This window comes from Plectropomus leopardus, chromosome 10, assembly GCF_008729295.1.
Source record: "Plectropomus leopardus isolate mb chromosome 10, YSFRI_Pleo_2.0, whole genome shotgun sequence".
Classification (NCBI taxonomy): Eukaryota; Metazoa; Chordata; class Actinopteri; order Perciformes; family Serranidae; genus Plectropomus; species Plectropomus leopardus.
Genome location: NC_056472.1, coordinates 31910455 through 31925722, shown reverse-complemented (window position 1 = coordinate 31925722; position 15268 = coordinate 31910455). Strand labels below are relative to the sequence as shown.

Genomic DNA, 15268 nt, shown 5'->3' with positions numbered 1-15268 from the left:
CACTTATCATTTGTACAGTTTGCCATTTTAGATGTCTCACATGTAAATAGTAAAACTATAATACAAAATGATTTTTTTTACATGGCATTGAAAATTTCTAATTTTGATTTAATCATTCTACTTTTGATCATTTGTAGCCTTTAATGTCCTGCTTTATATCTATATAGAATATTAAGCCCTATTTCATGAACAAAAGTAAGTGTCTTTGTATGATGGATTTAAAAATGAAAAACATTTTGGGGTGAAAATGTGCTGGCTAATGGCAGTCTAAAAAAATCTAATATTTTGTATTTCATCACTCATTTCTGTTGGTATAAAACTGTATACTACTGCATAATATTTTGTTGTGACAGAACAATGAGCTTAAGAGAAGTCAGAGTTGCACAGAAATTATTTATTTAGTGGCATTTGATACATTCAGTAAACATTTACATGCAGGAGTCCATGATGCGCTTCATGCTCATGAACCTGGTGCCGCTCATGCCCATCTCCATGAAGCTCCTGTACTCGCCGGGCCTCAGGTAGATCATCCTGCCTCTGTAGTGGGGCTGCTCGTACATCAGCCAGTGGCCGTCCATCACCTGGCAGGACAGGCAGTCGTTCATACGGAAACGGTCCTGGATGTTGTCGCAGTCGTCCATCAGCTCCTGCATCTGACCCTGGAAGTTCTCCCTCTCGTAGATCCTCATCCTGAACTGGCCTCTGTGCTGTGTCTTTGAGAGAATTAAACAAATGAGTATTCTGATATATAGTTTTGTGGGGTTGCCACCTGCAGTTAAAACAGTAGTATGATGGATGCTGTTTTATACGTACCATGGGGATCATACGGCAAGACCTGATGCAGTCCCTCATTCCCATCATGCTCATGTAGTCAGCGTACTCGCCCCTCCTCATGAAGTACTGGTTTCCCATGAAGTTGGGACGGTCGTAGACCATGAAGCAGCCGCTCTCAACCCTGCAGGAGTGGCACCTGCTCAGGAAGGAGGACATGTCGGAGCAGTCGCTCATGCACTCATAGGAACGACCCTGGAAGTTCCTCTCCTCGTAGAAGACGATCTGAAAAAAAAAAAGAAATGTAGTGGTTTGAAGAAAAGTAGCAACATGGTGATCCTTTTTTGTAATTAGTAATTTCTGCCTAATAGAAAGAGATTTTTAAAAGTACCTTGCCCCTCATGTTCATGCTGGTGTTGCTCATGTTGGTTGTAGATGCTCCTGAACTGCCTCCCTATGTGGTTTAACCCTTTCCTTTTATACCTGACCAAACGTGAATCATCAATGGCCCCTCCCCTTCAGAGGACCCCCTTACTCAGCAGCTTACTATTGAAGCAAACAAAATGCAAAGGTTTTGTCCAGTTTTTCAGGGAGTGGGTACCCGGTACCATGTTTTTGACTTACTCGCTGAATTTGACAAATTCCACGTGTTTCATGCCATTACTCAATAGGAGCATAGAATTGTAAACTTGGTGAATCTGAGTCATGTTTTTAGTGATGCTCGGTGGAACTGTGAAATGCAGGAAAGGTCCGTCATTTTTTCTTTACATTTTCCAAAGACAAGATAGAGGGTATCAAAAATACTGCTTCGGACACCATTATTTGTTTACATTCTTTTTTCTTTTTTTTTTTTTATAATTATTTTATACTTTTCTATAACATCAACATAAACCCTATCAACATACAATAGACTCAGCCTATTAATTCAAGACAACACAGTCCAAATACAAGACAAGACAAAACAACACGGTACAACATTGTCTAGTAAAGTCCAGCCCTCCCTGGGGGCCTAGAAATTATGGTATGTTGAAACGGCCACTATAGGCAAAGAGTAGAGTAGTTTTAATTTTGACAGCAATGGTATGTTTTGCTTAAGGAGATCGTGGCAAAATCTGGATGGACTAATATAGAGTGACACCCATTGTCAGCCGATAGGGTAGAAGCTGGGTGAGGCAAAGAGATTTCTGAAATGAGAGCATAAAGAGTCTTACTGACTTCACTTTGGCTAAACTTCATGACTATGGCCTAATCTTACACAGTACCCATTTTAAAAGAACTAATTTTTTTGTTCAGCAAACCTACAATTCTTAGTCTCGGCCTGTCCTCAAACAGTGAAGCATTTCTGCTTCTACCAGCTAGCACGTTTTCTTGGTGATTCAAATCAGTCCAACAGCACAAGGAGCCTGACATTTCCTCACTGCTTGCCCACCATTGAAGCTTGTTAACCAGGATTATCACCCCAGATTATTATTTTTCTTTCATTTATCACATCAGCTTAATGGATAGAACTCACAAGCTGATTTCCACCTCACAGCGAGGTGATTTGGAAGCCTGTTTGTATACTTATACTTAGGTCTCCTCTGCTCGTCTTGGGCTGGAGTATGCTCGAGCCACCATCAATATCAATGGCATGTGCTCTCAGTGTGCCCAGTGTAAAATTAGGAGTCTCCGCCAAAGACCGGCTTGATAGGCCAGCCTTTTACAATGCAACCCCTGAGGTATGGTCGAGGAAGATATTCCCGAACCAGAGATGTGGCACTGGGGCCTTGCTAGCTGAGCTGCCCTCCTTTTGGTTATGATGTGGAGTCAGCAGGTGAGGAACTTCTGGTGTTGGTTGAGGACAACCAAGATTATCATTTTCTTCATAGAGAACTCCAGAAATGAGTCCTAAACCTGGAAATCCGTTGGCATTTTAGCACCTCCTATTTCCTCATCTCAAGTTAATGGGTTTGAATGGGTCATTGGTTAGAAGCCTCAGATAAGGCCTGAGGTTAACACTAGCTTAAGACACTTCCACGTTTTGTTCTACGACATAAAGTGCGTCAGTAAATACCTCACTTGTGAAATTCTGAAGCTTTTATGTGTCTTGAAGAAGGTTGCTAACACCTAGCTAAATGAGACTACAGAATGTCATCATGCCAAACATGGCTTCACAGCATTGTAGGGGTGGGGCCACGACGGTAGTCTAGTTCGTTATAACGTTACATTTTTAGTTCTTGCTATTGCATTTGGGTATGAAAATCCTAAAGTGGTGTTCATTTGTGAAGATTATCTTGCTGAACAAAACATGTAAGTACCAAACATTTGTTAAAGTCCCATAGGCTTTTTGACATGGGAACCAGGACGAAGTTAGCTTCTGGGTTGGCCCACAGAAAATGTCATCCTTGGAGTACTCTATTCCCCCTTTGTCATTAAACAATCACATCTGAGTCACATAGGGGAAAAAAATCTGATTTGGGCCACTTGGGTGAACATAGTGTCAGTTAAAGTGTTAGGGTGTTCAGTGCTACACTTAAATCTCAAAAGCACCAACACACAAACTCAAAGTTGCAAAACTTGGTGTTTTCTCCCCACACCACCGGTGAGGGCAATGCCATCTGGCGTGAAACAGCCCAGTCCAGCTGTCCAAATTCTATCAGTGGGTGTATTTTTAGTAACACCCAGGGGTACAACAACTGTCAACCACCAGAGAGCAGTGTTGTACAGCAAAAAGAGATTCCAGAGGATTATGGGAAATTGACAACCTCATTCCCCTATTTCTTTGAGAAGAGAGAGTTGGGAAACGTGCACAGCATCAATATGGGCGTTGAGAACGTTAGCCAGTGGCCACAAATTCCAAATTTTTATGTTTCTTAACAACCCAGAGACGTTAGAAAGAGATATACGTTTAATGTCGCATGCAACGTTGCCAAGTTAGCAGTTCTATGCTACAGTAGCTACTGACAGTGACATAACATTACAATTGAATGAAAACACATGCTGCTTTTGCTTTTTAATTTTTGTAAAGGTGAAAAAAGACAAATCCTGCTTTGCTAGAACATTGTAACTACTTAATTTAACCATCTCCTGCCTTGCTCGCCAGGCGATATAGTGGTTCACTTTTACACTATGATATGTAGGCTTTAGCTTCTATCTTTATATTTTTTACCTGTTTTCACTGCTAGTTTGATTGGACATCCTGGATATATCCTTCAGACTCAAATAGTAGACCTTTGTGTCTGCTTCTTTGTTTAATTGCTTTGTTATTCCGAAAATTTGATATTTCTTAAGTGAGAGCGATGAGTGACAGTGTGCTTGATGGTGGCTCCAACAGCTGGAAAGAGTAGCAAATGTTCATTTAGGGTTTGATACTGTAAAAGCAATAGCAGTACCTTGGACACCTTGGACACATGCAAGCAAGTTAGGTTTGAGTTTAAAATAAATAAATGTCGAAATAATTTTTTACCTTGTTTTATTTCATTGTCCAGTTTTGGGTTACCCTTAGCCCTTAGGCAATGTTAATCCTGAATATGCAGCCTACTCTCAATAAATATGATAAGCCTTTTTCTGTTGGGTTTATAGTAAAATGTAGAGTCAAATTTGTCATCATATTTAAAACATTTTCTGATGAAAATGTGCATGCTAAGAGCTGCTATTATATTAAACGTCCTGAATTTTAATACGTTTGCTTGTTTTTTTTGAGTATGATACTGCATAATGTTTCATCATGACAGTTGGACAATAAGCTTTGCAAAAGCTGAAGTAGTGCAGAAATCATTTATTTAGTTGCATTTGATACATTCAGTGAACATTCGATAGACATTTACATGCAGGAATCCATGATGCGCCTCATGCTCATGAACCTGGTGCCGCTCATGCCCATCTCCCTGAAGCTCCTGTACTCGCCGGGCCTCAGGTAGATCATCTTTCCTCTGTACTGGGGCTGCTCGTACATCAGCCAGTGGCCGTCCATCACCTGGCAGGACATGCAGTCGTTCATGCGGAAGCGCTCCATGATGTTGTCGCAGTCGTCCATCAGCTCGTTCATCTGACCCTGGAAGTTCTCCCTCTCAAAGATCTTCATTCTGAACTGGCCTCTGTGCTGTTTTTTCAAAAAGAATGAAAAATATAATTATTACTTTATGTTAAGCTTTTGGGGGGTTTTCACCTGTGGTAAAACCATAGTACAACGGCTGTTTTATACGTACCATGGGGATCATACGGCAAGACCTGATGCAGTCCCTCATTCCCATCATGCTCATGTAGTCAGAGTACTCGCCCCTCTTCATGAAGAACTGGTTTCCCATGAAGTTGGGACGGTCGTAGACCATGAAGCAGCCGCTCTCAACCCTGCAGGAGTGGCACCTGCTCAGGAAGGAGGACATGTCAGAGCAGTCGCTCATGCACTCATAGGAGCGACCCTGGAAGTTCCTATCCTCGTAGAAGATGATCTGAAATAAGTGATTGTAGTGGTTAGAAAAAAAAGGTGAACATGGTGATCTCTTTTGTAAACAGTAATTTCACCATATTAGAAATAGATTTTCAGAAGTACCTTGCCCCTCATGTTCATGCCGGTGTTGCTCATGTTGGTTGTAGATGTGCTGTGCTGCTCCTGAACTGCTCTCCTACCTGGTGTTAACCCTTTCCTTTTATACCTGACCACACGTAAAGAATCAGTGCCCCCTCCCCTTTCAGAGGACCCCCTTACTCAGCAACTTACTATTGAAGCCAACAGAATACAGTGGTTATGTCCATTTTTCAGGGACTGGGTACCTCAGTCTTTAGAAAGGCCTTTTCTCTCTCTTTCACAGAAAGCATTCCCAACAGTGCTTGTGTAATGTGAATAGCTCGGCCCATGTGACTGGTAAAAACTCACCTGAATGGTGCATACATTTTCTTTCCTTTTTTAAAATATGTTTTATTTATGAACTTTTATTTACATTATAGGGTTAATGAGCAGAAAAACAAAAACAGATAAAAAGCAGAGCAAACAAACAAAAAATCAAACCAACAGAAAAGTATGAGGTCATGGGATGTTCAAAGTGTTTAAGGTGGTGCATAGATTTTCTGTATTTGGTTATTAAAAATATACTTTATGTGGTTCTGTTCAGCAGCCCATTAAAAATGTGTTAAATTGGTAGTAGTGATATTAGTTCTCATTAAGTTAAATTCTGGAGGGTCTCAGTTATGATTTTTTATTTCACTTGGAGTCATAGAATTTATGTTATGAAACAATTAAAATACAAAAAGCAAAGACAGTATATAGTAGGGCTGTAACGATTCACTGAACTCAAGATTCGATACGATTTGTGATTCTGGGTTCACGATACAATTTTTAAAAAAAAATACAAAATGAGATTACAAAAAATTATGACTGAAAAATACATTCCGATAATTATTCTAACCATAAAATACTACAGTTTCTCTTCTTTTCTATATCAAATTAAAGAATCACTTTTTATTTCTGAGGTAGGGTGTAAATGCAAAACGCAATAAACAATGCATAAATGCTTTTCTGGACATTCACGATGTTCCCTGCTGTTGAAAAAACCTTCACTTGGGAAAGAGTTGGCTGGTGTGGAAAAGTAGCTTTGGCTCGAGGGGAAAGCGGAGAGGGCCAGTTTGAAGAACTAAGTTGGCCATTTCTAACTCGTTGATACGATGGGCTCTCTCTCTTTGGCTCTTGTACTTGTTTGGGCGAGTGGGGTTGCAGCTTGTCAGTGGTTTGGCCGTGCAGTCGTCGTTGAGTAATGTGCGTAGGCAGGGCTGACCACCTCACCATGATGCAGGCTCACGTGCTGCATCATGTTAGATGTACTATTTGTGTAGTTCAACACTCTGTCAATATTTGCAGACTGTTTTGTTTTTTCTGTTATCTTCTCACGTTTATTTTTTCATGACTTAAGGAAGCTCAAATCTCGCCACACTTATGATTTGAAACCGAAGGGTGCATCTCTGCATATTTCAATATCGCCTGTTGCGGAGCCTTTGCTTCGTCTTCTTTACGTTGGCCAGCTGACTCTGGTGTCTTACATGACTTAGGACGTTGAACAGGTAATGACGTAGCACGTTGAGCAAGTGAAGTCAGACTTATATTCCGCCCTCTGCTGTTCAAATAGAGTATCACGGTTCATTTTTCACTTCACCGATTTGAATCTCACATATTTTTTAATCGATTTTTAATTATCTCGCGATGCATCGTTACATCCCTGGTGTATAGAATGAACTGTTAAACATGAAAAACTATATTTCATATAATCAGTTCACAGTGTTTGCTGCCAATGACCTTATTTCTTTTATGAACCTTTTGAAACACTAATTTCCAAACATATAAGCCAAACAGTTGTTGATTCATTTTGTGATTTGTGTCACATCATTTGGTAAAACCTATTGAGCCACAAGATGTTATAACAGGCAATGAGAGAAATTGTACTCTGTGATACGTATGTTAATTAAATTAACAAGATATTAAACAAATTGTTTGACATTTTGGTAAATCTACTTATTTTCTCTCAGGAGCCCTAAATCTAATACATACTTCCCCAAAACGCACATTATTACTTAAGATAATCAGCTTGTTTGTTGTGTAATATGTGTTTTGTTTGTTTGTGGCGTGGCTGTTGACTTTATGTTCTATGTTATGTTAAGTGTATATTTTGAGTGTTGATATATCTAAGAACTAACATCATATATAATCTGGCAGTTGGACAAACACACAGCAATTATGAGCCAATCAGCATGCAAGTTGAAGTGTATTATAAGCAGCATAACAATGCATACTGTACACAGGATTTAAAAATGTAAACAAATACAAAAAACAATACTGGCTAGCTAATAAGGGAAACAGTTGCAGAAAAGATATTGGTTCTTGTTGCTTTAGATCAAGCTGTAAATATCTCTTTAAAGTAGAACTCAGGGGTGGGACAGCATTTTTAACAAGGGTTAATGTCCATTAGATTTGCTCAGCAAATGCCATCGCGCCAGCCAATTTGTTTATATGACTTAAAAGCAAATTTGTGAAGGGTTCGTCTTTTAGGGTTGCAGAATTTTGCTCAGTAAAGCTGTAAGCCAAATAGATTTTGATATTTTGTGTGGACTGATGGTGGTGCCAGAGAAAAGGTCAGTAAAGGTCAGGGTCAACAAAAGCCTTTGGATCCATTCACAGAACAATAGAGATAAAGAGAGGTGAGGTGCAGTTTTGACCTGACAATGGGGCTGGGGTAAAGGTCAGGAGGTCATGGATATATCATAGTACTACTTTCCCATAGCTACTAAATCCTCCCCAGAACAGTAAGATCTTCTAAAGCATTATTTTGTGTATTTCCTGATGAAATGACATGCCAGTGTTTTTATTATGGCCCAAAATATGACTTGGGTTGTCACACAAATTTCAAAATGGTTTTTTTTTTCAGTCGAGAAAAGGTTACAGGGTAAAGTCTCACAGTAATATTCCTTCTGTCGTCCAGTAGTGTGTTAATATTCTTTAGAATATCAGAATATAACAAATCTCTTGGGGTGTAACATTACCCTACTGTCATTAAAACAAATAATTCGAATAGAACACATCTTTCATTGTAATTGTTTTTTAAATATTTTTTTACTACTAATTTTAAGAAGAAAAAAAAGGTACTTTATATAAATAATCTAAAAAAACAAAAGTGGGGATGACTTTAAACCACAAAGAAAGGGGGGAAGGACTGTTATTGTTGATGGCATTTGTAGTTTTCATACACCAAATTAATGTGTCACATATTTTAAAAAATGTTTCTGATGTAAAAAGATATTAAAAAATATGCCAAGTATGTTGATGGTGTGCACTAAAAATCAAGCCCCAGTCACGTGTAAGATGCAGAAATGGCTGCCCAATCAGGTATTAAATTCATATTAAAAAACGCAACAATTAGGAATATTTTGTCAAAAAACTTTTATTTTGGCTTATTTAGATATATTCTACTCAACAGTTTTTACATGTCCATGATGCGCCTCATGCTCATGAACCTGGTGCCGCTCATGCCCATGTCCCTGAAGCTCCTGTACTCGCCGGGCCTCAGGTAGATCATCTTTCCTCTGTAGTGGGGCTGCTCGTACATCAGCCAGTGGCCGTCCATCACCTGGCAGGACAGGCAGTCGTTCATACGGAAACGGTCCTGGATGTTGTCGCAGTCGTCCATCAGCTCCTGCATCTGACCCTGGAAGTTCTCCCTCTCGTAGATCCTCATCCTGAACTGGCCTCTGTGCTGTTTTGTTTGAAAGGTAAAACAATTATTAGTTCTTTATGTTAAGCTTTTTGAGGGTTATTTTGAGGGTCATACTGTAGTAAAACAACAGTATGACGGATGTTTTATACGTACCATGGGGATCATACGGCAAGACCTGATGCAGTCCCTCATTCCCATCATGCTCATGTAGTCAGAGTACTCGCCCCTCCTCATGAGGTACTGGTTTCCCATGAAGTTGGGACGGTCGTAGACCATGAAGCAGCCGCTCTCAACCCTGCAGGAGTGGCACCTGCTCAGGAAGGAGGACATGTCGGAGCAGTCGCTCATGCACTCATAGGAGCGACCCTGGAAGTTCCTCTCCTCGTAGAAGATGATCTGAAAAAGCACAAAAAAAAAGAACAGGGATTTAAGCTAAAAAATAACAATAAAAAAATAATCAAAGATAATTGGAGAGGTGAGTGTGCTTACCTTGCCCATGTTCATGATGGTGGTGTTTGTAGTTCAGAGAACTATGTTGCTGCTACACTGATGTCTGTCCTCTTTTAACCGTTACTTTTATACCTGACCAAACCCACAGAATCTGTGGCTCCCATTGTGTAAACCCCTGACCAAGCAACATGGTATAGAGGCCTATAGAGTGCTCAGGGTATTTGTCACATTTCCATGTGACTGGACCCCCTAGAAGACTTTAGAATGGATTTTTCCATAGGGAAAGTCAATACAATGAGCATTTTTGTTGTTACAATACAGAACAACTAACAATAGTCTCTCTTACACATTTCAAAACACTATAGCTCTCTGGTTAAGTGGATAATTTATAGACACGAGTTTCCTTTTGTGTGACAACAATAGTCTGACATGCCAGTCTATAATGCACATCTGTACTCAATATTGTTCATCCAGCGCTCTGGGGGAGCCATATAGTGTATATAGTTAACACAAAAAAATAACTAATAATATAAACCCCATTAATGTATCACTTGACAGGGTTTACCAGCTGTTTTATCATAAGGACATTTTAAATTTACAATATATATAAACTGCTTTTTCTATGAAGACATTTAATATTATTACAACTGTTTATTAAATTGTCATCAATTATCTGTTAATGCACAGCCTGTACTTATGTCTAGACACAGGATGAGTTATAGTTGTTGATACAACATAACATAAAACACCTAAATCTGCTTACATTAAAGGGTTTACATCAAATTAGAATTAAATTAAATAAAAGGTTCATACATTGCACAAAAATGCTAAATAGCAGGATGCCAAATAGAGAGATTAACACTCATCATGATTATAAGTGTTGCAAATAGTACAAATGATTAGAAAATCCAGTTAGGAGTAGGGACGCGGATAGAAACCTGGTTCTATTGAGGAGCCGGTTCTGCTTTTTTCAAAGCCTGTAACTTGATAACATTTGAATTTATCAATACTGCTATCGAGTCCCCTTGGTCCTATAACTCAACATGACATCTCGAGTCAAGCCAAGTCATTTAAATCTAGTCACTGGTCTGGTTGTGGGGTTAGCAGGCTGAACAAAGTACTCCAGATATCCCTCTCCCCCGCAAAGCTTTTCAGCTCCTCCTCAGTGACCCTGAGGCATTGCTAGGACAGATCCTTTGGCATGTTCTAGGTCTTCCCCGAGGCCTCCTACCAGTCGGACATGCCTGAAATACCTTTAATAGGAGCCGTCCAGGAGGCATCTTGATCAGATGCCTGAAACACCTCAACTGTCCCCTTTCGGCACTAAGAGGCAGTGGCTCTATTCAGAGCTCCCTCTAGATGTCTGAGCTCCTCACCTTATTTCTGATGAGTGCAGACACCCTTCGAAGGAAGCTCCCTTCAGCTGCTTGTATACCCAATCTCATTCTTTGTGTAACTTCCGAAAACTCATGACCACGGCTGAGGATTGGGACATAGATGGACTGGTAAATCAAGAGATTTGCCTTTCAGCCCAGCTCCCTCTGCACTACAACAGTCCAGCACAGTACCTGCATCACTGTGACACCACGCCAAACCGCCTGTCCATCTCATGCTCTATTTTACCCTCACTCGTGAACAAAACCCCAATATACTTGTTCACGTGTTTACTTGAACTTCTTCGCTTGGAGCAGTTACTCTCGCCCAATCCAGAGGGGGAAATTAAACGTTTTCTGACAGAAAACTATGGCATCAGACTTGAAGGTGCTGACTCTCCTGTCTGTGAATATCACAAACAAAATCAATGATGAGGGACAAGCCTGGCAGGTTTCCAGTAGGCCAACACCTACTGGAAACGTGTTTGACGTTGTGCTTAGTATGTGGACACGGCTCTCTCTTTAGTTATACAAGGTCCCAAGGCTCCTAGCAATGACCCCAGTACCTCATATTCCAACCGAATGCCCCTATCTCCACAGAATCCCAACAAAACACATGTAGACTGAGTGGGCAAACTCTCATAACCCCTCCACCAGTCCTACAAGGGTGAAGAGCGGGTCAGCTGTATAAAGGGCACATTGCTTCTCCTGAATCCAAGGTTCGAAAATGGTCAGAGCCTCCCCTTCCTGTAACCAACCACGACGCAACACCTCAAAGGCATGTCAGCTAAGACAGCCCAACTAGGTGCTGCTCCAGTTTATATGCATGGGTCAGGCAGGCCCAGGTGTGTGTCATGTCACTGATTAACTGCCAGGATTGTAGCCCTAGAGAGAGAACATACGTACATCACAACCACCATGCCCCAGTATACCAACCTATCATCAATTTCTCCTAAAAAATGATACAGAAATCTGCATTGGAAACTTTAAATCTGCTAATAAGTAAGAAAAATAACAGCAGCTCTACTCTGAGCGCCCTCTAGATGTCTGAGCTCCTCACTCGTACGCTAAGGCTGAGCCCAGCCATCCACCGCAGGAATCTTATTTTGGTTGCTTGTATCCGCAATCTCATTCTTTTGGTCACTAACCGAAGCTCACGACCATAGGTGAGGGTCTGAACTGGTCTGGACTGGTAAATCTTTGTTCTGTCTTCACTTTTACTCATTTAGAAAAAGATATATTGAAACATGTGCAGACTTTTGTCTGGACCATCCGTGTGATACTTCGCACCACTTTCCATAGATACCATGAGCCACTTCAGTATAATATAAACTACAACTATGACCCTATTACTAATACTTTTCAGTGAGACTTTCATTCATTGTCACAGGAATTGCAGGAATTTATGAGTAGGAATGAAGCTATATCATCAAATTTCAAACTTGTACGGACAGTTACATCCAATAATACTAGTGCACAGAAACAAACTTTGAGCAAAAATAAAATAGAATAATATAAATCGTTGAGAATCAGGTCCAAATAGATACAACCTGTTTTGTTGCAATAAATTTGTTAGTATGTAATTTGCATACTCTTTCCCTAATTATACTCTGTGTTTTAAATAGTAAAAGTTTAGACGGGGGAGTGGCTTCTTCACTTCAAAAAGGTCACTGAATCTATCCTTAAGTGATATTTGTATCTTATTACCCCAACTTTATAAAAATGTGGACTGTTCTTCATAAAATACCTTCGGGAAAACCCTTTGTCAGTGATTGTGGCAAAAAGTTCTACTGTAGTTTTTCAATAACCTGAAGGACATGGTAGTACCTTAAAATGTTTTTGTTTTTTTCCAACGATAAAGTCCTTTTGTACCTAAACAAAAAGCTGCGGATCACAGTCTGTTTTCATGCACGGATATACCTACGAAAAGTAATGCACCACAGTTCATGTGTATCTCACGTTATCATGGCACAGTAATTCATCTGTAGCCTAACCCAGTGGTTCTCAAACTCTTTAATGACCAGTGCAAAACATTTTTGGTAGAAAAAAAAGAGGTACAACACAGCGCCGTGCCATCAGTGTCTGATTTATTAAACAACATTATAACTCAAAAACACTTTCAAATTTGGGGGTTGCAACTGGTGGACGTAAATCCCATTAAAATGTTCCTCTGCATACTGACGGTGTTTCGTCGGTTCTGGTTTCACCTTCTCTGTCACTTGTCTCTCCATGTTTTCAGCAGCATTGCTGCTACGCTTCAACCACGACTCCATTGTTTGTGTCTTGACGGCGGCAAGAGATTGATTGACAGGTGATGGTCGTTTTTTTAAGGATACTGAAATTGAATATTGAGTATAAAAGTCAGTTCATGAACTTGGATCTATATTATTACTGAACTTTTTATAAAATAGCTATTTTTAAGAGTTATGCATGACTGCTATTTTTTAAAATAAGTTTTTTTTTAAATCCCATGTACCCCCCTGGAGTACATCCACGTGCCCCCAGGGATACGCATACCCATTTGAGAAACAGTGGCCTAACCCACGTAATCGGGTAGGCTGCGAACACATGACCATAGTACCAATGTGGGTAAAAGAGGAAGTAGTTGGGGTAAGGAAGAGTTGGAGTGGTGGGTCACAAACACGGGATTTTCCATGTTCAGAATTGTGTGAAACCAAGTGAACTTTGAATGACTTTAAGCTACATAGTCAACATTTTTCTTTTCCTAAAGTCAACCAAATGTACTTGCCTAATACTAACCTATCTAACTTTACATTTAGTACGTAACATAATTCATTAGATATCATACAAATCGTTGTATGCACATTTTTGTGAGATATCAAATGAGCCACGGTGGATATGTTGGGGTTCGCCAATGGATCCAACAGTTGTTGAGATATTTGTGTCATCCCTCGTGCCGTGTTTCGAGCCTAGCTAGTTTCTTTACTTTGACATTTTGTGTCCAATTTATTGGATTTTTAATTTAATTTCTCTTTGAACATGCGTTTACAATAAATGTTCTCCTGTACTTTGAAAGTTGTATGTACAGCGCGATGTAGTCACATGTAAGTTAGGCCAAATATGTGACACGGAAATAAAAGAACTATGATTATAGCCAATATTGTGCTAAAGGTTCCAAATGCCAATTTAACAATAATCAATTAAATGCTTAAATATTTGTCATTTGTGAAAATTTGCATCTCTGCAAAGGTTATAGCCTATTAATAAAATTAGAAACAGTGAGATCAAAATTTAGAAAGTTACATCATTTATTGACATGAAAATGTACAGTTAGCACATGTCCATGATGCGCCTCATGCTCATGAACCTGGTGCCGCTCATGCCCATGTCCCTGAAGCTCCTGTACTCGCCGGGCCTCACGTAGATCATCCTGCCTCTGTACTGGGGCTGCTCGTACATCAGCCAGTGGCCGTCCATCACCTGGCAGGACTGGCACTCATTCATACGGAAACGGTCCTGGATGTTGTCACAGTCGTCCATCAGCTCGTTCATCTGACCCTGGAAGTTCTCCCTCTCGTAGATCCTCATCCTGAACTGGCCTCTGTGCTGTTGTGAAAAAAAAAGACAAATGTTTTTTTCTTTCGTAGTCCAAGAGTTATGACTCAAAGATCACCTTTGTAGATGTGTTTTATACGTACCATGGGGATCATACGGCAAGACCTGATACCACCGCTCATTCCCATCATGCTCATGTAGTCAGCGTACTCGCCCCTCCTCATGAAGAACTGGTTTCCCATGAAGTTGGGGCGGTCGTAGACCATGAAGCAGCCGCTCTCCACCCTGCAGGACTGGCACCTGCTCAGGTAGGAGGTCAGCTCAGCGCAGTCGCTCATGCACTCATAGGAACGACCCTGGAAGTTCCTGTCCTCGTAGAAGATGATCTGGAAAAAAATATTAAAACAATTTACTGACCAAAGTCACATTGTTAAATATTTTTATTATTATTTTTATTAAATACATTTAGCAAATTAACTTTGGTTTAAAATTTGATTTTTTTTCTTTTTTTCCTACCTTGCCCATGGTGGTTGCGGTGGTTTCCCAGATCTCTCAGAGAACTGTTTTTGAACTGATACTCTGCCTGTCTGAACAAGTTACATTTATACCTGGCCAGACACAAAGACTGTGTGTCGCTCTATTGTTCAAAGTCCTGACCCAGCAACCTATTATAGAAGCCTATAGTTTTGAGTTGCTTACCAATATACTAACAGGGTCACAACCTCTAAACAGAATTTTCCTTTAAAAAGAACGGAACATATGTCTTTCAAAAAGAAGGTTTTAGGTGTCTGGTTTTACATTAGTATTCTGTATACACTATAAAAATATTGCTGGAAGCTGCACGATACATTTACTGATTCTATCACAAGGCCGGTCAAAAGGCACAATTACTTAAACTATCTCACGCTTTAATTCCTCTAAAACAATAGAAGCCAATGAGCTTGCATTTTACCAAAGAATAACATTCAGAAACATTGTGGA

The 15268-nt window shown here is 40.0% G+C and overlaps 4 protein-coding genes across 4 annotated transcripts; all 4 read right to left on the bottom strand.

Moving 5' to 3' along the window:
* Positions 1–428: 428 nt before the first annotated feature.
* On the bottom strand, positions 429–1367 carry LOC121949197 (gamma-crystallin M3-like). The gene is made up of 3 exons (XM_042494821.1): positions 1163–1367; positions 814–1056; positions 429–707 (listed from the first exon to the last, which is right to left on the bottom strand). The coding sequence occupies exons 1-3, from the start codon at positions 1193–1195 to the stop codon at positions 429–431; spliced, it is 555 nt and encodes a 184-aa protein (XP_042350755.1). The 5' UTR covers positions 1196–1367.
* A 3206-nt stretch (positions 1368–4573) lies between these two features.
* Positions 4574–5344, bottom strand: LOC121949206 (gamma-crystallin M3-like). Its single transcript, XM_042494830.1, has 3 exons — positions 5303–5344; positions 4959–5201; positions 4574–4852 (listed from the first exon to the last, which is right to left on the bottom strand). Exons 1-3 carry the CDS (start codon positions 5333–5335, stop codon positions 4574–4576), a joined length of 555 nt encoding a protein of 184 aa, XP_042350764.1. The 5' UTR covers positions 5336–5344.
* A 3370-nt stretch (positions 5345–8714) lies between these two features.
* LOC121949209 (gamma-crystallin M3-like) lies at positions 8715–9458 on the bottom strand. Its single transcript, XM_042494833.1, has 3 exons — positions 9438–9458; positions 9102–9344; positions 8715–8987 (listed from the first exon to the last, which is right to left on the bottom strand). The coding sequence occupies exons 1-3, from the start codon at positions 9450–9452 to the stop codon at positions 8715–8717; spliced, it is 531 nt and encodes a 176-aa protein (XP_042350767.1). The 5' UTR covers positions 9453–9458.
* A 4604-nt stretch (positions 9459–14062) lies between these two features.
* LOC121949202 (gamma-crystallin M3-like) lies at positions 14063–14812 on the bottom strand. The gene is made up of 3 exons (XM_042494827.1): positions 14804–14812; positions 14431–14673; positions 14063–14338 (listed from the first exon to the last, which is right to left on the bottom strand). Exons 1-3 carry the CDS (start codon positions 14810–14812, stop codon positions 14063–14065), a joined length of 528 nt encoding a protein of 175 aa, XP_042350761.1.
* Positions 14813–15268: the final 456 nt, after the last annotated feature.